General features: G+C 38.2%; 3 protein-coding genes across 7 annotated transcripts; 2 read left to right on the top strand and 1 right to left on the bottom strand.

Annotated features, from left to right (window-relative positions):
* The first annotated feature begins 430 nt into the window (after positions 1–430).
* LOC140765482 (lysophospholipid acyltransferase LPEAT1-like) lies at positions 431–6,687 on the top strand. Of its 2 annotated transcripts, XM_073104595.1 has the most exons (9): positions 431–1,003; positions 1,525–1,644; positions 1,749–1,786; positions 2,077–2,141; positions 3,130–3,198; positions 4,102–4,235; positions 4,483–4,623; positions 5,686–5,749; positions 6,173–6,687. In XM_073104595.1, exons 1-9 carry the CDS (start codon positions 536–538, stop codon positions 6,178–6,180), a joined length of 1,107 nt encoding a protein of 368 aa, XP_072960696.1. In that variant the 5' UTR covers positions 431–535; the 3' UTR covers positions 6,181–6,687. The 2 variants fall into 2 exon arrangements, with proteins under 2 accessions (XP_072960696.1, XP_072960695.1); XM_073104594.1 differs by lacking the exon at positions 6,173–6,687 and having other exon boundaries at positions 433–1,003; positions 5,686–6,047.
* A 566-nt stretch (positions 6,688–7,253) lies between these two features.
* Positions 7,254–12,368, bottom strand: LOC140765625 (nicotinamide adenine dinucleotide transporter 1, chloroplastic-like). Of its 2 annotated transcripts, none has more exons than XM_073104798.1 (9): positions 11,986–12,368; positions 11,784–11,879; positions 10,385–10,491; positions 9,786–9,834; positions 9,587–9,696; positions 8,513–8,607; positions 8,340–8,428; positions 8,099–8,196; positions 7,254–7,898 (listed from the first exon to the last, which is right to left on the bottom strand). In XM_073104798.1, exons 1-9 carry the CDS (start codon positions 12,053–12,055, stop codon positions 7,662–7,664), a joined length of 951 nt encoding a protein of 316 aa, XP_072960899.1. In that variant the 5' UTR covers positions 12,056–12,368; the 3' UTR covers positions 7,254–7,661. The 2 variants fall into 2 exon arrangements, with proteins under 2 accessions (XP_072960899.1, XP_072960900.1); XM_073104799.1 differs by having other exon boundaries at positions 8,099–8,193; positions 11,986–12,367.
* A 1,664-nt stretch (positions 12,369–14,032) lies between these two features.
* Positions 14,033–18,871, top strand: LOC140764933 (uncharacterized). Of its 3 annotated transcripts, none has more exons than XM_073103803.1 (5): positions 14,033–14,111; positions 14,370–15,710; positions 16,921–17,779; positions 17,989–18,243; positions 18,499–18,871. In XM_073103803.1, the coding sequence occupies exons 2-4, from the start codon at positions 14,385–14,387 to the stop codon at positions 18,216–18,218; spliced, it is 2,415 nt and encodes an 804-aa protein (XP_072959904.1). In that variant the 5' UTR covers positions 14,033–14,111; positions 14,370–14,384; the 3' UTR covers positions 18,219–18,243; positions 18,499–18,871. The 3 variants fall into 3 exon arrangements, with proteins under 3 accessions (XP_072959904.1, XP_072959905.1, XP_072959903.1); XM_073103804.1 differs by having other exon boundaries at positions 14,034–14,111; positions 14,380–15,710; XM_073103802.1 differs by having other exon boundaries at positions 14,041–14,111; positions 14,324–15,710.
* Positions 18,872–18,986: the final 115 nt, after the last annotated feature.

Below are 18,986 nucleotides of genomic sequence, written 5' to 3'. Positions count from 1 at the left end.
TTCGATTCGAAACAATTATTTGGACATATGGCTTAGACTTAAATTAGACAGCTAAAAATTTAGTGGGATCTAAATATCTATGTAGAAAGGATTAATCTTTTTGTTTAGCTCGAATACGGCTTATGAATTATAAAGAAATGAAGTTTTATTGAGTTGGTATAACGTACGGATCGACCGGTATGAATATATATTTTTACATTCCAGATATGATAAGAGATTGCATTAGCGTAGGATATCTTTTTCCTCGTTACTAACGTCATATCACCTACGGACCAACGGCCACGATCCAGCTCGCTCCAACCAGAAGCCGCGATTCGTAACCTACAACGAGCGGATTCTCTGTAAACAAATAGACACTTGGCACTTCGTGGTTTGCTGAAAACTCATTTCTACAGTTTAGAAGCACAAGATTCCTGACACGGGGATTGCACGGCATCCTCTCCCCTAACCCGAGGCCTTCGCTAATCCATCCCCTTCTCTCCCTCTCGTGCTCCGGCGTCTTCTCCGAGCGACGTCTAGGGTTAGGATTCTCTCCATGGCAACGGAGATGAATTCCCTCTCCGGCGAAAACGACGGAGGAGAGGCGGCGAAGGACGAGAGGCCACTCCTCAAATCCTCCTCCTCCTCCAATGGAAGCGGTGAAACCCTAGAGCAACTCGAGAAGAAGTGCGCGGCATACGTGCGCAAGGACGCGTACGGAACTATGGGGCGCGGCAAGCTCCCAATCTCGGAGAAGATGCTTCTCGGTATCGCGATCGTAACGCTAGTCCCAATCAGATTTGTGGCCGGGGTACTGATACTGCTGGTGTACTACTTGATCTGCCGGTTTTGTACGCTGTTCTCGGTTCCGAATCGGGATGATGGGCAAGAGGACTATGCGCACATGGTCGGGTGGAGGAGGGAGGTGGTGGTCCGGTGTGGGAGGTTCTCCTCGAGGGCGATGCTGTTCGTATTTGGTTTCTATTGGATCCGCGTGGACGATCGAAGCTTATCCACCACTGAGGTATAAATCTGATGATTTATAAATTTGTTTACTTGATAATTGAACGTAAAGTTAGTATCTTTTCTCAGCAGTCAAATTAGCATCGGTAGGTAAACCCTTCAAGATTGAGAATTTGAGACCTGAAAAATCCTGAACCTTGGCCATTTATGGACTTTTTTCTAAATTGTGTAGTGTTGTTTATAAGTAGATCGATTTTGCTTAATCCGCAGGACCTTTTCAATTATCATTTTGCATCTCTTTTCATTTTTGGTAGAAGAAAATAAACGACAAAGAAATGAATTCTTTCTCTTTTCTTTTGCTTGCGACCAATTTTGGCATCCCTCATCTGAATAATAAATGTTTAGGAATGCTTTTAACGATTTATCAAGAACATTTTATCTTCTCTGTATTGCGATCATTTTGGATGTTTCACATGGTGATGCGTTTTGCACAGATGAGCCCATGTTTCTGGTATTGTAGTTTTCAGGAAATTGATGAAAAATCTCCTTACACGATTTTTTTTTTTTTTGAGTTTAATTCAGGATGAGCATGGAGAGCAGTCTGATGAAACCGAAAGACCAGGGGCAATTATATCTAATCATGTATCATATTTGGATATTCTCTATCACATGTCATCTTCCTTTCCAAGTTTTGTAGCAAAGGTAGTTTACTGGTTTTCTATTTTATTTGGTAACATGAGAACTTAATATTGTCTGACATTTGTTTTGACATGCTCGTATTGTGCACAAATTTATCCCCATTGAAGAGATCAGTGGCCAGGCTACCCCTAGTTGGTCTTATTAGGTACATGCCTCTGAACTTATTCTTCACTTCTTTGTGAATTATTATGCCTGTTGGGTCTTATTTTTGTATCAAACCTTCATATCCTTTGCACTCAATCTAATTTTTGCTTTGTTCGGTACATGTGAATTTTACAAATTTATACGTTGCCTTTTCTTTTGTCTCCCATTGTAGGTTATAGCCTAATGATAACATTTCATATTAGAACATTTTGCATTTCATGGTGTATCACATATATTAGGCTTGAAGCTGGCGGACTGGAGTAATAGCTTTGTCATTGTTTCCATATGCAGCAAGTGTCTTGGGTGCATCTATGTTCAACGAGAATCTAAAGCGTCTGATTTTAAAGGTGTTTCAGGTAGATTAGCAGTCAGAAATATATATTATTTTTACAAGCCTTCTTTTTAGCTATTTGTATGTGTGTTGCTTATCTGTTAATGCTAACCTTTTGAAGTTATTATATTTCTTCAGCATGTTGATGATCAAATGAGTTAGTTCCATGCAACAGAATGCCAGTTAAGTCCACTATAAAAGCAACTGATTTGGTTAATAGACATAATCTGCTAAACAATCTTGTTCTGTTCGCGCATGGCTTGGTCTGCAACCCTTTTATTGGATACTTAGAATCTACGTCAATTTGTTTGATCAAAACCTAAAACCTAGTAAGAACAATAATTTAAAGTGTTTGATTGTTATCTGTTTTTCAATCTAGTCTTATCCTTTATCGGCCAAGTTTAAAAGATCAAGAACTGGCTTTCATAAGAAATCTGCATCTTAAACTTGTAGGACCAGCAAAGTCGGCTTATATCCATTTGTTGAGGTATCTATCCTTCTCTATTTCTAGCTGTCAGACATTCAATAGGCTGTACACAATTGTTATGTCATCATACACCAAGCTACTCATGGACAACCTTCATCATGGAAAAGGACAACATGTCAAATTCTGATACAGATGCATTTCTTGCATTTTATTGTAATCTTATGTGCTTGCTTCTTCGATTTAGTGAAGGATGAACATATTATTTAGTTAGCATGTAACAGTAGCCATCCACACTTGGCTATAGTTGAATTCAAGATGGCATCACTTTCTATGGTATCAAATTCTTGGACTAGAAGAGAAAAGAAAAAACTCAAGGATATTAACAAACAGACTTCTCTCTTATTATGTTATGTTTGAATGATCATTAAATTGTGTTGGGGCAGTTCTAATATACAAGAAATAGCTGAGTTGGCGTGAAAATTTACATGTTACTCGGAGAAATTTATCTGGACAGAACTACTTTAGTTTATTAATCTTCTATGTTAGTATAGTTGCATCTGATTCTAAACATCTACATTACCTGCAGGTGCTGTAACAGAAAGAGTTCAAGAGGCTCACCAAAATAAGCATAGTCCGACAATGATGCTCTTTCCTGGTTGAGTGCGCTTGAATTTCTTTTTCATTCTTATCGTTATATTGTTGTTGTCATTTTATAGTTTTGATAGGTCATGTTGCTCTTCAAGAGGCTAATCAAGATAAGCTTTTGCCCAAGAATCACAATCCATTTTCCTGCACTGCATATGCATTCATTTCTTCTGCTCTTTCGGATCTCTGTGTGTGTGCGCATGTGCTTGTGTGCACATCAGCACATCTCGCCTATTTGAAAGTCTTAACACTCTCTTATGATGCTCCATGCAAAACTCTGGGTGGTTGTTGCATGTCAGTATGCGTAAGTAACAAGCCAATCTTGTCGGTTTAGGCTTCTTTCAAGTCTTCATGCAATTTCTTTTTGGAATATTTTTTTTTAAATTTTAGAATACAACTCTTTATTTCAAAATAATCTCGTTCTAGAATACAAACACTATTTATCAAAATTACATTTTATACCACGCACTTACTCAATTATTAATTTACTCTTGATGTCTTTCTCATCAACCTATTTTATATCAAACCAAAGGGTATTCATAGTAATCTCTTAAAAAGTTAAAAAAAAAATTCATCTTTTTCCTTACTTTATATCACATCAAAGTTAATTATTACATCCTTATTTCAGAATACAAGTGAATATAAGAATAATTATCTCTGCAATAAAAATCTCATTATTTCAATAACAAAGAAAAATACTTATTCTAGAATTAACTTTATTCCTAAAGTAAATAAAGTTTTACATAATGTAGCCTTGTATCATCTCATTTATATTCTATAGGTTATCCTACATGCATCATCCACATTATCTTATTCTCTTTTTTCTATGTTTATCTTAATCTGACTTATCTTCTCTGAAACTTCTTATATCTTGCTTATTTAATTGTTTTAATACCTATTTTTACAAATTCAGAGGGCACAACCACAAATGGAGATTATCTTCTTCCATTCAAGACAGGTGCCTTCCTTGCAAAAGCCCCAGTGCTTCCAGTGATCCTAAGATATCCTTACAAGAGATTCAGTCCAGCTTGGGACTCCATTTCTGGGGTGAGAATTCTATGGTCAAATTACAAATTTGTCGTATGTGTACTTCAGTTAGTGTTTTCTCTTGCCTGCATTTTGGACCAGAGGGGTTTTCATGTTAGGAGATTTATATTTTCTTTAATTACATCAAGACTTCTAATGCAGTAGTAACTCTTTAATTTCTTGGTTCTTTTCCTACATTCTTTGTCCTATTATTTTGCCCTGTCTAAATATCAATCATCTTCCTTTTTCCTCTCTTGAAAACTTGCAGATGCGTCATGTACTCTTGCTCCTTTGTCAATTCATGAATCATATTGATGTGGTCCGACTTCCCGTATATTACCCCTCTGAACAAGAAAAGGAGGATGCTAAGCTCTACGCTAACAATGTTCGGAAATTAATGGCCACTGAGGTATCGATGCTTGTCCTTCTTCTGGGGTTTTTCTATAGTTCTATCTAGGATCTATAGAGGTTATGACAACTCTTTCTCTAAACAAACTATAAAATGGTTGGACTTCATTTGAGATGGATAGGCTTGGTACTTCAGATGATTTGCACTGCCTTAGGTTGTTCACTCATCAACCTTTCATGCAGCCTGGACCTGGGTGCCTAATCTTGTAGAACCATCATATTTTTCGGTTACTAAATATTCATGTGTTAATAATTGGAGAGATCATATCTAAGTAAGCTAAATATGTTCCCAAGCTCGTATGAAGCTATAGGTCAGGGTTATGCCATATCCTCATTCTCAAAGAGGGGAGGGGGTGAGGGGTGAGAAAGGTGATTGTGTGGGTCAGTGGGTGGGCCATGTGTTTGATGCGGGGAGAGAGTCAGGGGAAAATTAGTTTCTGAAATGCTTAGGAAAAAGTTTTGCTTCGTGCATCAGTCTTGACAGAATATTGGAGTATTGCGTAAGGGTCCATAAATTAGTAACACGTCTCATGCATTATCTGAAAGTGGTAGATAATGTATCTGCAATTTAGTGCCATAAGAGAGAAGTCCTGCCTGGAGATGTTATTTAGTTGATGAAAGTTTTTAGGTTTTTTATTTGTTAGGAAATTGCTTCTTGTCCACCATTATCCACAAAGGCAATAGAGGACCAGCTGAACTTTAGATTTGTTTTATTTATAAAATAAGTAAATAACTCATCTTATGGGTAATTGGGTAGAGAGGTACCTTGACATACTTTAGATTTGATAATAGTAATCTCCAAAACCCAAAACTATTTACACACTTCTGTAACATAACTCTCACGTGAGTAATATTATCTTATTGCACCATGATGCAAGTGACAAGTATGAGTTGCAGCTCAATATGTTTGCATATTTTTAATACTTTCACTTCCAAAAGATCTGAGCTGCTGTAGCTATGTTCTTGGATGTCAAAGTCCATCCTGTTGGAGGTCACAGTGCAAAAGCTCTTTGCTTTACTATTTTCACCTTGTCCAATATGTTCAAAGTTTTTTCTTCTGCAGGGTGGTTTGGTCCTTTCAGATATTGGGCTGGCTGAGAAGCGGGTCTACCATGCTGCGTTGAATGGTAATAGTCTACCTCGTGTTTTACATCAGAAAGATGATTGAGAATCTCTTGACCTCCCGCACAGATGTGTACAACCAATTGAGTTGCTTATTTAGTAGTCAGTAGCTGCTGGTTGTTCACCTCTTTATTTGAGGGTTTGAGGGGAGGGTGCTAGCATGCTATTGCTACCGTTAAACCTTAACAGATGTTCCAATTTGGCTTCAAATTGTTTATCTAGAAACAAAATATCTTCCTAGTTATATTATTTATGTTTGTTGATTGGGTATTGACTATAAAGTATTAAGCCTATTTTCATTCCCATCTACTTTTCTTTCCTTGTACGCTCGATTCAATTATTTTTCTACTAAGCTTCTTAAAATGAGTTAGTGTCGTATGTAGTGACTGCCTCACCTGCACTAAATTATCTATTTGGTCTTCCTGCAGGTTTGTAATGTCAGAGATTAATTTGGATTTGCGGTCTTGTAGATTCTTTATAGTTTTAGAGAAGAACAGAAAAACGAAAAGATAGCAGCATGTTGGAATGAGTATATATTGATGACCCTAAGCCTTACACTTCAATATGCCTAGGGAACTCCCACGAGCAACAAATTTGTTATGGATCTCATTTCCAATCTTTCTTGTATAGAACTTGTGTTCATATCTGAAACTCCTTAGATTCACTCTCTATCAATATTCAGTAGGCCCATTGTTTCATTACTAGAAGAAAAATTAGATGTGACATAAAAAGAAAATGGAGAAAAGAGGGAACATAGAGGGAAGGGGACTTGTGCTAGTTACATTATCAGATCATTTATTTATTTAATTTTGCTATATTCATCTATTTGTTGTTGTTGTACTTATTGTATTGCAACAAGGGACGCTTTGTAGACCAGAATTATTATCATTTATGCTGGATTGCTGGTAATGGTTGCTATTTGCCTGTGAACACTTCCCAAGATTATATTGCTCGTGCGTACCACCAAAACTATCTTAATCTTAATAGGACTAGTGCACAATAGCCTAGAGAAAGCAACAATACTCTATATTAGAGGTCACCAGGGGTGCAAAGCCTTAAACCATTTGTACTTGGCATAGTAGGCATATGTGCAACCATCTTCCAGTCTTATATATTTCGACAAAGAGCAGGAGGAAAGAGAAAAAGATTGGAAACCGTAAAGAACTCAAGCTGGTACCAATTAATATCCATCTGGGATAAGGTGCAGGTACTAGTTGGTATCTGATACCAACTATTGCTTCTGACCATCACTAAAGCAAACAGCAAACCTTGTCGATTGCAATTTTACTTTTAATCCATCGAAAGGCACCATAGATGCTGTCCATATCGTCTGTCTCAAGTCAGGTATCTAGACAAATTTTATTTGTCCATAACATGCCAGAGCTGTGCTCGGTTAACTTCATCTCACAGGACAACAAAATCAACAACAATCATTCGGACACATATATCATGAACCGCTAATAAATAAATGAAAGAAAAGATGTCAAAATGAAGAACACATAACGCGTGTCATCGTTTCAATGCTGAAATAGTAACAAAATGCTACTTGTTTTGACTCACTGTCAGCTACAAGTGAATTAAACGCAGTGGTTCTAATTGAATTACAGCAATTCTCTAAAAAAAAGTTTCACCAAGGCTATAATTTTCGTCATTATCAGTATGCCACTGTCTTCGTCCTCCACAAAAAATGAATATCAGAAAACCTAACATGCTCATTTTCCATCCGACTATCAAAAATAATACAATCCAAAGAATTTGTTTCTATAAGTTTGAGCAGCAATTTTAGCATTACTACGAGTCATTATTTCCATCTATGCTAAGTATGGTAATTGAATTGATTTATAATAGCTAGACAGTGGCATGCTGGTTCACACAGAACATTCTTCGCAAGGACTTATATAGGAGAATAACCCATAATTAGAGTGTTTGTGGATGGGATTCAGCAGGGAATAGATTGATCAGGAATCTGTGCATCATCTCAAAGCTGGTGAATGTAATTACAGCAGCTGGTGTAGTTCGCAGCAAATTTGTAGCACATCCACGGTAAAAACCGGCAAGACCCTCATTCTGAAAAACTTGCTTAATGCAATCACTCACACCTGTATAGCGCATCTCTGCATGAAATCCTTGTTCTTGAAGCCTTGAGCGAACCACCTGCCATGAGAGAGAGAGGAAAAGTTAAATTATCTATCTTGGCAAGCATAAAATCTGAACTGTGGAAATAAATATTTTCTCATATTTTTCCAGCATATGTAGTAGCAACAATCTGAACTATAGTTCTCATATTTCCCTGAATATGTAATAGATTGCTTCCCTAGGATAACTCAGCAAATCTTGAACATCAGCATAAGTACCTCATGAGGATATGTCAATGTTGACGCGGCAATTTTAGAAACCGACGAAGCAACAGCAACATCACCAGCACTGAGTGAATCGACTGTAGTATTATCTGCTACAGAACACGTATCATCATGTGAAACAAAATGGACCACAATAAAAAGGGAAAAAAAAAGTTATCAAATAAAAGGAAAGAAACTTCCAACTCACTTTTTTCTCAAAATTAGTTTCTTACACAAAATAAAATATTACATTTACCTTTCTTTGCAAGGTACATCTTTATCTTCTCATATGTTGGGAACTGGATAGCAACATGACTGATGCCTGCCAAAGCAGGGACAAGACCACTGCTCACAACACTATATCAGCAACACAGTTGAAACGATAATGATACTACTAATAAGATGTCCGATAGTCCTAAAGCAAACAACCTGTATAATCCCCGGATGCCTTCTTCATGAGCGATTCTCCTCAAAGCAGCAAGGGTACTTTTGTACGGAACCACACCAGCTCTCATTCCTTGAGTCTAAAGAAAGGGAAGATAACATTAAATGGAATACAAATACAAAGCCATGCAATATCTGATAGAAATAAGGTGAGGATTGAGGAGAAGAAACAGAATGCTCAGAGCCAACGAACCTAGATCCTTACCAACCAACTAGTGGTTCAAACCACCCTGACCCATATATATATATATGGGGAAAGGAGGTTATTGTCCATAACAAGAGGAATTATGAATTATCTGGTCATGGTGCCTCGAATTGAAGCCATACTATCTTTCCTACTAAATTTGCCAGTGAATCTTGTTACTATTAAGTGCCACAAATGCAACATAGAGAAACAACAATCTTAGCAAGTTAACTATGTTTTCATACATAATATTTCTCCAAATTATATTTCTTATGCTAAAAGAGTTTTGCAAAAAGATAATATAGGAACATGTACATCTAGAACAGCAAGATGGTGGAAAGTAGTAGTAATGATCTTGTAATTTTCCTTCCTTCCTTTAATATTTATGACTTGAACCTCTCACTATATCTTGGGAAATGAGTGTATAACTCCAAAAACTGAAACACAATGGAAACATTTAATAAACATGGCAAGGACATTGACACTGATAAGGCATTATGTGCCACTAGTGCATGCTTAACACTAACATAGACACACATGAAGAGGGTCGTAATTTAGAAATGGTTGGCTATTTAAAAATTAGTGTAGACTATTGCTCTAATAATATCAAGATAAACTAGGAAAACGAGAAATGCAACATTAATAGCTCAATAACATCAACTAAAGGAACTGACTCTAAAATGAACAACACAAAATCTAGTTGCACAAGGATAAAGTAAAGAAGCACATTTAGTGATATGAACTATTATACTAGCCACAAATGCATGCTTACCTTAAATGAAAAAGGATGTTTGAAACATTACATGTCAAATGAGTACTTATTCTTTTATTTGTTGTCATACTATAAATATATACCAATATCATGCATGACATACTTGAAATCTTGTCTTGACAACCCAGAGTGGATTAGTGGCAATAGTGGTTGCAGCTCCAGCACCAGATGCAGCTACCATATTAGCACCTATTGATAGCTGATGGGTTCCATCTACAGAATCAATAGGTATATTAAAACGATAGAAGTGCTTTTGAGAACTTATTTCTTATCAATGGCCAGGAAGAGCCAAGTAGACTAACCATTTGGAGCCAGCAAGCTCTTGAGCTGCTCATAGATGGTAAAGTAAACCTGCACATTCAGAGGGAATGAGTGGCCATCAACACACACACACACAAGCAGTCACAAATCATTAGCACACACATACACATGCACACACATATATATGAAATGTGTCAAACAACAAGATCAAATAATATGAAATGTGTTGTATGATATAAGGAAGGTCAATAGTAAAAAATGACATGCTTACAACATAAAGCGTATATTTTGGAAAAGCAAATAGGAAAGAAGGCTAATCAGACCTGAGAGTTCAAAGAATGCACTAATCACAGTTAATCCTGTAAAGGACTTAAGACTTCCTACTTATTCCTATAGAAACAAATTGACAGAAAGAATACTCAAACATATTAAGCAATTATAGCATTGTTTAAATCATGTTCATAAGGTATTAGAGAAGTCTTAGAATTTCCCACCAACGTATCAAACTAGTGAAGTTTGTGTAGCTTACATTTCTCATAAAATGAAATGCTTTCCATGGGGACCACATTATTGACTGGCAAAAAAGGAGTGAGGAAACAATAACTTTCATTACATTGGATTGCAAGAACGAGAAACTTACTGCCCAGTTGGGGAGTAATGCCAATACTGTTGGTGAAAGACCACGGTACATGCCACGAACACCTTCCTTTTGAAATATTTGCTCTAGACTTCCAACTATAAGACTCCCTGGTCACAAGACAATTTACAGAAGTAACTTCTCAGAATAGCAGAGGACTAAACGAAGATAACTTTCTTTCTCCACACTTAAATAGCATGTAAAAAACTGTGCTGTAATAGGGTGCCGATTGACTAGAACCAACGTACAAGTATAAAGGAGAAGAATAAGAAATGATCCCAAGTTAATTGCAAGCTAACTTCATGATGAACTACAATGAATTTCTTATCTATATCTTCACAACACTGCTAATATTGAGCCTGGATTCAGACAAAATCCATACATAATTATGCTAATAACAGTTGTCATTTCTGCAGTGGAAAATCAATAGTCACTATTAAAGCTACATCATATGACATCTATTGCCAAAATATGCTATTCTCTAGATAAATGGGAAAGAGAACTCCTTTTTATATAGATGGAGAAAAGATGTTTGTCACCAAGGAATACATGCAGTATCAATCAAAATAAAAATAAAAAATGAAGTCCTGTCATGCCTCTATTATTTGATCATCAAGACTATCACTAGCTCTAAAAACTACTTTTCACTGACGTTGTCCTTATTTCTTGTCATATTTATCAGTCGTTTCATTCTTAACTTCTTCTTGATTAGAGTATACCTAGTCCTCTTGCTGAATTTTCTGCTACGTTTATCAAATAATTCTGGACTCTACTCATGTCTTTTTTCCCACACCTTCCTTTTTCTGTGAACCTTCATAGACAGCTGAAACAAAGGATAGCAAGTAGACAAAACGCTCAGCATGTTTGTAGGGCAGGCATCTAATTATTTCTTCTCTTCTAAATAAAGGCCCAATCTTGGTGATGAAGTAGAGGACCTGCCAGAACACAACTAAAAGGCAGTGACGCAATTCTTCTATCTGGGGGCATACTAGCCCGACTCCTTTGCGGAACCCTGACAGCTTCCTCCTATGAAATACTAGCATGTCTAAATGCATGACTCTTAGTTTGATCTTGATTTTTGGGTTTTATTTTCCTGTAGCCAACCAACCATTAACTATCTACTGGATAAAAGCTACTCGTCAACAATATCAATTCATGGTATAGCAAAACAAAATGAGCAGTAATGCAAAGAATAACAAACATGTTGAACTACCAACTATATCTAAATTATGCAACCAATCAAGCCGGTGCGGCAATGACATACAAGCCAACACACAGTACACAGTTCAACATCCTTACATCCAAAAATAAAGATTTGCACCTACTTCTGAGCTGATTCTCGGGAAGAAATCATATGAATTAAAAGAAAGAAGAAAAAGGATACAGAAGGCAAAGTTCGCACCTTTAATTTTACTGGTACCGAGATTGGGCCATCCATGGACCTGAAACCTAGTCTTGATCACATCTAATGGACAAACGAAAGTAGCAGCGATTACACCTATACCAATTGACACCGGCAAACCAAAGCATAACTAATTAGCGCAATCCAACGAAAATTAAACCATATAGCAATCAATTAACAGAAAAGGCCAATCTAAATTTACCAGCAGAGGCACCAGCGACGGCGTTGCAGAGAAGCCCCCTGGTCGCGGGGCTATGACTCTCGCCTGGCATCGCCACAATACGATCCGGCGACGCTCTGGGAGACGCTATGACTTTGAATCAAATCTAGGGTTTCCTCTCTCGAGAGGCCGATCTTTGGGACCCAGGTTCGCATGGCCAGGGGGCTACCGCGGCGAGCTCGGCCGTAGCGCGGATTCCAAGTGAGTGTGTGTGTGAGAGAGAGAGAGAGAGATTGAAAACTAGGGTTTCGATGAGATCGAAGAGGAAAGAGATGACACCATAAAATACCTCCTCTCTGGGTTCGACCTCTATGGCGCGCGCTCTCTCTCTCTCTCTCTCTCTCTCTCTCTCTCTCTCTCTCTCTCTCTCTCCTGGACGAAAGGTTTGGAGGAGATCAGGTATGGCGTGGAACCATTAAATTGGGGCGACACGAAATATTAGCCGTTGGATCGGGTCATCAGAACCGTCGAACAATCGTGTTTGACGGGAAGATGCGGTGTCTGGTCGCCGCCCCTACGTAGGAAAAACCATCAAGACCCTCCCGTTTCCGACTAAGAATCCAGTCAAATTCGAATACAAAAAAATGAAAGAATCCAGCTAACATCTACGTGTCGACTAGTCTCTGCTTTGGAGAGTCACCGCTGTTCTATGCTTTGTACCAAGATAAGAATAACGACGGTCTTGTCGTCTACCGTCTACGAAGGGTCCGACTTTCCGGACCATAATCGGCAAACTTACTTTTATTTATCTTTTTAATAAATATAAGTATAAATATGAATACAAAATAAATAACAAAATTACTTATCATACGGAAAATCCGTTGCTTGCCCCGACGTCACAGAAAAGGCTACCTGGACTGGACTGGTAGAAGGGGTCTAGCTTGGGTCGCCTAAGCAATTCTAAGATTTAAAATTAATTTTAAGTCAAATTTAAATCGGAGTCAGTTTGCTCAAACTCCGCTTGGTGTAAGAATTAAAGCTAGAGATGCCTAAGGCAGACCCATAGGCCTCTGATGGACCACATGGAACGATACAGCAAGAGAACCATGAAGTATATGACCATTTGTCCAATTTTTCTACTGAAATATTTGTTTCTTGCAACCGGTCCATAACTACCACATGTCGTAGCTTATGATACATGAAAGAAGGGCGGGCTGCTGCTTCTTTAGGCAGACGAAATGATCCTTCCCAAATCTAACCTCTCAGTTCAAGAGAATAAACTGGTTAAAGAATGAGGAGGCGATCCCGAGATTCTACTTCCACATAGCAATATTAGCTAATTTAATAGCTCTGATACGAGAACAAGCCACTATTATCTATATGATTCAGCATATGCTGTTCTATTATCGTCTAAAATATTATTAATTTTGCAGTTATCTTATATCTATAGTTTGGACTAACTCAAAGGATACAAGGCTATGATGTAAATGAATCTTCTAGTTTTCGGAAATAAGAGGCAAAAGAGACAAAAATTTTTCCATCAATAAAAATATTATATTTAAATTTGTTTTAAGGTATTGTTTGGTTTTAAGCTGAATTTCAAACTTGATTAGTTGATTTTATTTTTTTAAATATAAAAAATATTTAATTATTAAATCAGTTTAAAAGTTTTGACTTCAAAAACTCTTTAAACTCAAAATAAATAAGTTATAAGACTTTAAAGCAAACAAGGTCTATGAGTTTTTTTTATTATTATTCATGAGCTCGAAAAATTTAATATGAGCTAAATAAAAAAGCAGTAGGAGATGAGTTAGTACTTCCTATCATGCTTCCTATCACGCTAGTAGTTACAATGGAGCATAGATGCTTTCCTTCGTGTGACGACGACATCTTCACGTCTCGCGAACGCGCTACTTTAAGCCACAGAAACATTGGGTCCCACTAGGCTCCAGCAACGGGTCAGCCACAATCGGGTGCACTTCATATATCGCTCCTCTTTTTTAATAACGAAAGGGCAATTTTGTAAATTGAATAGCTAAGTCGGCCATTACTCGACCCGTCGCCCGCAGCGAGACCGATAAAACCGCCCCCACCCACCTCTCCCTCTCTCTCTCTCTCTCTCTCGGCTTCGCTTCTCCAATTCGCCGCCCACCTTCTCCTGCGTAAAGGTACGGAGACCTCAACCCCACTCCCTTCTTCTTCTTCTTCTTTTTTCCTATCCACACCCTGTGCTTCTCACAAATTATACTTTTATCCATAAAAGAAAAAAGAAAATCCTAATTCTTTAACACGAAAAGACCACGAGGACGAAAAGGAAAAGAAATCCAGCAATTTATGTTAGCTACTGTTCTCAATTCTCGTGTGCGATTTTTGTAAACAGAATTATGCACGAGAAATGATGAAATTTCAATCTAATCCCTGTCCAGGCCCTTGTAGATAATATGGGGAGAGGAGGGAGGGTTATCTACAAGAGGGCCAATGGGAATAGGCAGCGGAGGGCACGACGGAAGGGCGACGACGGCGATGAGGACGACGGCGACGAAGAGTACGTGCTGGGGGAAGATGAGGAGGAGGAATCGGAGAGTAGCAATGAGTCCTTGGCCTCTTCCTCCTCTTCCGAGGAGGAGGATTTCGATTTTGGATCCGTCGACTCCGAGGAGGAGGAATTGGAGCTCGAGGAGGAAGAGGACGGGGAGATCCCGAGATCGAAGTATCAAAGAAAGCCCTCCAATGGCCGGAGGAGGGTCAAGAAAGCTAGGGATTTTATTGATGACGAGGAAGAGGAGGAGAAGACCGTAAGGAAGAAGGGCAGGGTTCAATCTTACCGCCGGAAATCTAGGGTTTCGGAGTCCTCTGATGAGTGGGAAGAGGAGGAGGAGGAAGAGGAGGAAGACGATGACGAGGATTTCTCGCTGGATGAGGACGATGAGGATGAAGAAGAGGTTTCTTTGAATTCTGTCTGCAAAGTTAGCTCTAGAAGGAAGGGGGATCCAAAGAAGCACGGAAAGAAGCACAAATCTAGGGTTTCAAGGCGGAAAAAGGAGAAGAAGAAGACTGTGAAAGAGCCATCAAGGAAAAGGAAGAGAGGAAAAAGAGGAACACTGAATGAGGATGAGGATGAGGATGATCATGATTTTATAGTGAAAGATCGGGTGAAAGTAAGTAAGAAGAAGAGGGGCAGAAGAAAGGTTGGGAGACGGAATAATACGAGACTGATGGAGCCGAAGAAGAGACAGAGACATTCAGTGGAATCGGATACATCAGAGTTCGAATTTCTGACATCGGATGAGGATGATTTTGTAACTGAAGAGAGGATTAAGAGCAGGAGGGGTAGGAAGGCAAAGCCAGCAGCAAATGGAGTAAGGAAGAGGCGACAGAGGTCTGGATCTGAGTCATCAGACTCTGATTATGTGATTTCTGAGGAAGAGCTGAAGGATCTTGGAGTTGGAGGGCTTCTTGATCAGCCACAACCAAAGAAGATATTTGATGGGAGCAAGGTTGAAGAGAAGGGCAAGGAGAAACAGGCTGACGATTTGGGAAAGCAGGTTTGTGGGATCTGCTTGTCAGAGGAGCAGAGAGGGACAATTCAGGGGGTATTGAATTGCTGTGCACATTACTTCTGTTTTGCTTGCATCATGGAGTGGTCGAAGGTGGAGTCGAGGTGCCCTGTTTGCAAGAGGAGATTTGAGACCATCGCCAAATCCTCAAGGTCAGACCCAGGCTTTGGGCTCAGGAATGCAGTTATCAGGGTACAGAAGCGTGATCAGGTATTCCTTTTTTCTTCTCTTTTTGGTTTCATCCAGAATGAATGTGTTTTGTTTGTTTTATTTGCAAGGATAGGCATTATTATCTTTATTTGAGTTGGTCTTGATAAGTTTCGCAATTAATATCTTCATAATCTGATTATGCATAGATATTTTCTTCAATTGTTGGATGTTTAAAAGCTAGAAATTTTTCACTCAACTTTATACTTTTTATCTTTCATCTTTTTCTCCTTTTGTGTGAGGGGATGTATAAATTATCTGGCCATTAATTTAATATGTGCTATGTGATCTATGAAAAGGTAGCCTTTAATCAGTTATTAAGTGTGAATGTGATTAAGATTGAAATATCAGAGACTTTTTCTATGAAAGAGACAGTAAATGTGACTTTTTTTAGCATTATCCCTAGTTTGATGTTGTCGCAGGTGCTCTTATGAGAATGACATGGTTGAGATGTGATGCTAAGTTACAAAATTTTACTTTGTCCTTTTAAGGTAGCACTTTGTACAGCAAATACAACTTAGCTTCTTTGTTGCTAGATCCTTTATTGACAATCATAATTTTTGCGAAGTCTACTATCTCATGAAACGATTAGGTAAGCCCTGATATGGTGGAGTTTGCTAGTCACTACATCTACATGCTGTATCTTTTTACCTCTTTGAGTAGACTTGCTAAAGATTAAGCCATGCAAACAACTGTATTGTTATCTAAAATTTGATATCACTATCTTGCCAAATTATTCTAGCAAATAATGGAGTCTGTTACTGTACAATTAGCGATTTTTACAGGAATATAGTTACACTTCCCTATATCTGTGAAATCTCCAGTAGATTTTAAGGTACCATATGACTTAGTCCCGGTTATGTTGCTCTGGTGTCTACTATAGGTTGGCATTATATGGTAGCATATGACTGAGTCTCAGTTATGCTGCTTTTGCTGTCTACTATAAGTTGGCATCACGAGGTATAGAAACTAGGCTTCACTGTACCCTTGTTCTTATGCTATTTTATTAGCAGTTCATATTTGTTACCTTGATTCTGAAGATGTGGTGGGCCTAGAACATATTATTGTGCTTTAGATCGAGTTTTATACTTCAGATCTGTTGGCAAGGTGTATATATATTTTCATTGTTCTGTTTAATGAGCAGATTTATGGTGTTCAATGTTCTCTCAATCCTTATATATATCACTCATCATGCTCTCTTCATCTTTTGCAGGTGTACCAACCATCTGAAGAAGAAATGAGGGGCATGCTAGATCCATACGAGAATGTTGTATGCATTGAATGCCAACAAGGTGGAGATGATAGTTTGATGTTACTTTGTGATATATGTGATTCACCTGCACACACTTATTGTGTTGGCCTTGGGAGGGAAGTACCTGAAGGCAACTGGTATTGTGAATGTTGTCAGTCTGCAGGAGAGAGATCATCACATCCTCCAGTACAGGATAGAGTGACTCCTCGAGGACCAAGAAATAATAGAATTTTTGGTAGTTTTGAAACAGATGTCCCTGCAAATGGACAGGCTGCTTCAAATTCTCGAAGATCAATACTCAATACAGGTCAGCCATCTTCGCAAAGGATTGATCTAAATCTACCCCCTAGAGATTTTCAGGAGGAAGACCAGGGAGCTGCATCACAGATGTCTGGTGGTGGGGCATCAACTCTTTCTGGAAGACGTGCAATACAGCAACATATACGCATTTTGCTCTCCAACAATAGGGCACGGCAGATCTTCCCTAGAGCTACTGTGCCATGTCATGACAATGATTCTAACAGTTTTCCATTAGAAATTCAACGAAATCAAGAAACTTTATATGATGGTGAGGGGTTGAATTCTTTGCACAGAGTTGCCGGTATTGGGCAATCCCAGCAGAACAGTAGGCCTTTTATTCAGTCCCAAACTAGACCTTTTATTCAGTCCCAAACTAGATCTTTTATTCAGTCCCAAGCTACTTTAGCCCCATGCATGTATAGAGAGGAAAACAGTTACAGAATTGTAGAAGGCGCCAAGGAAAAAGTGCAGTCCATGGTCAAGAGCCACCTAAAACACTTGTCCAGAGCTTCCCTATTAGGTACGTCAACCTTGCTTTGATTTTTTGTTATCAAGAGCACTTTTCTTTTTTTTACAGTTGATCTGCGTAGTATAATATTAATATATGCTATTATTGTCTGAAACTTATTTTCTGATTTTAAGATCAGTTATTACGTGCTGAGATGTTTTACTTGTATATATTTTTTCTTACATTCTTCAGACTGATTTTTTGCTTATATGTTTCTGTAGAGCGTGCCGATTTTAAGGACATTGCAAGGCGTGCTACTCACACTATTTTAGCAGCGTGTGGGGTTAAGCATCACAGAAGCATGGTTGCTGCTCCTATTCAAGCCCCTAACAACTGTTCTCATGAATTGGATGGCAACGAACCAGCATATCTTGTGACAGATTGCTGCTCGTCTTGCTTCCGTTTATTTGTTGAAGGTGTCATTCAGAAGATAATCAATGCTTCTTCTTGAATCTGGGGATATTAGCGCTCGAGCGGTATCATCACTTGTCATTTACTTACTTCTAGGAAGGGCCTACTGGGTCATTTGTCTATAAGCGAGATTATGCATGTGTTTATTTCAATAGCATTATGATTCAGATAGAGCAATAAGTCCTTCATTTTCGAAGCTACTCTTTGCATTGCAATAGGAGTGCATGTTTTGTGTGTTGAGAATTTGGATTTGGTTTTTGCTTTGTTAATTATCATCTCCATATTTTTCTTTACTTGAAATCCTCTTTTCTTCATATCAGGGAACAGTTTCTGAAAGATTAGGTGGTTCTGAAAACTTACAGCGTTAAAGTAAAGAGGATTTTTTTCAGCTGCTGCTTCCAAAACAGCGAAGATCAAAAACACATGATATGTGTTGGCATTACGAAATTTGGATTTGGAAACAGGGCAAGCCTATAGCCTTGGAGAGATTATCCCTGTTGATAAGACACTTCTTGTTTTCTTGTACCCAATTCGACTAGTTCATAGAGGTTTAAAATTATTGTCTGCCTTTTTCTTTTTGCATAGATAAAGATTATTTATTATTGGCACACAGCGTATTTTATTCTATTGATGAGCTACAAATTTGTTAAAACATTATGGTCTTTCAAATGAGAGAAGGTAAAGGCTTGTTCCCTTTCCTCTGAGCTCAAAATACAGTTGTGCTTTGTAGCATGTTTATAATCCTCATTTATGTGCTCCTTTAAACTAAGAGCATTGTTTGAACTTTTTTTTATTTTTTATTTTTATT

This window comes from Typha angustifolia, chromosome 8, assembly GCF_048772165.1.
Source record: "Typha angustifolia cultivar Huaian chromosome 8, ASM4877216v1, whole genome shotgun sequence".
Taxonomy (NCBI): Eukaryota; Viridiplantae; Streptophyta; class Magnoliopsida; order Poales; family Typhaceae; genus Typha; species Typha angustifolia.
This window is presented reverse-complemented; position numbering and strand designations above follow the sequence as displayed.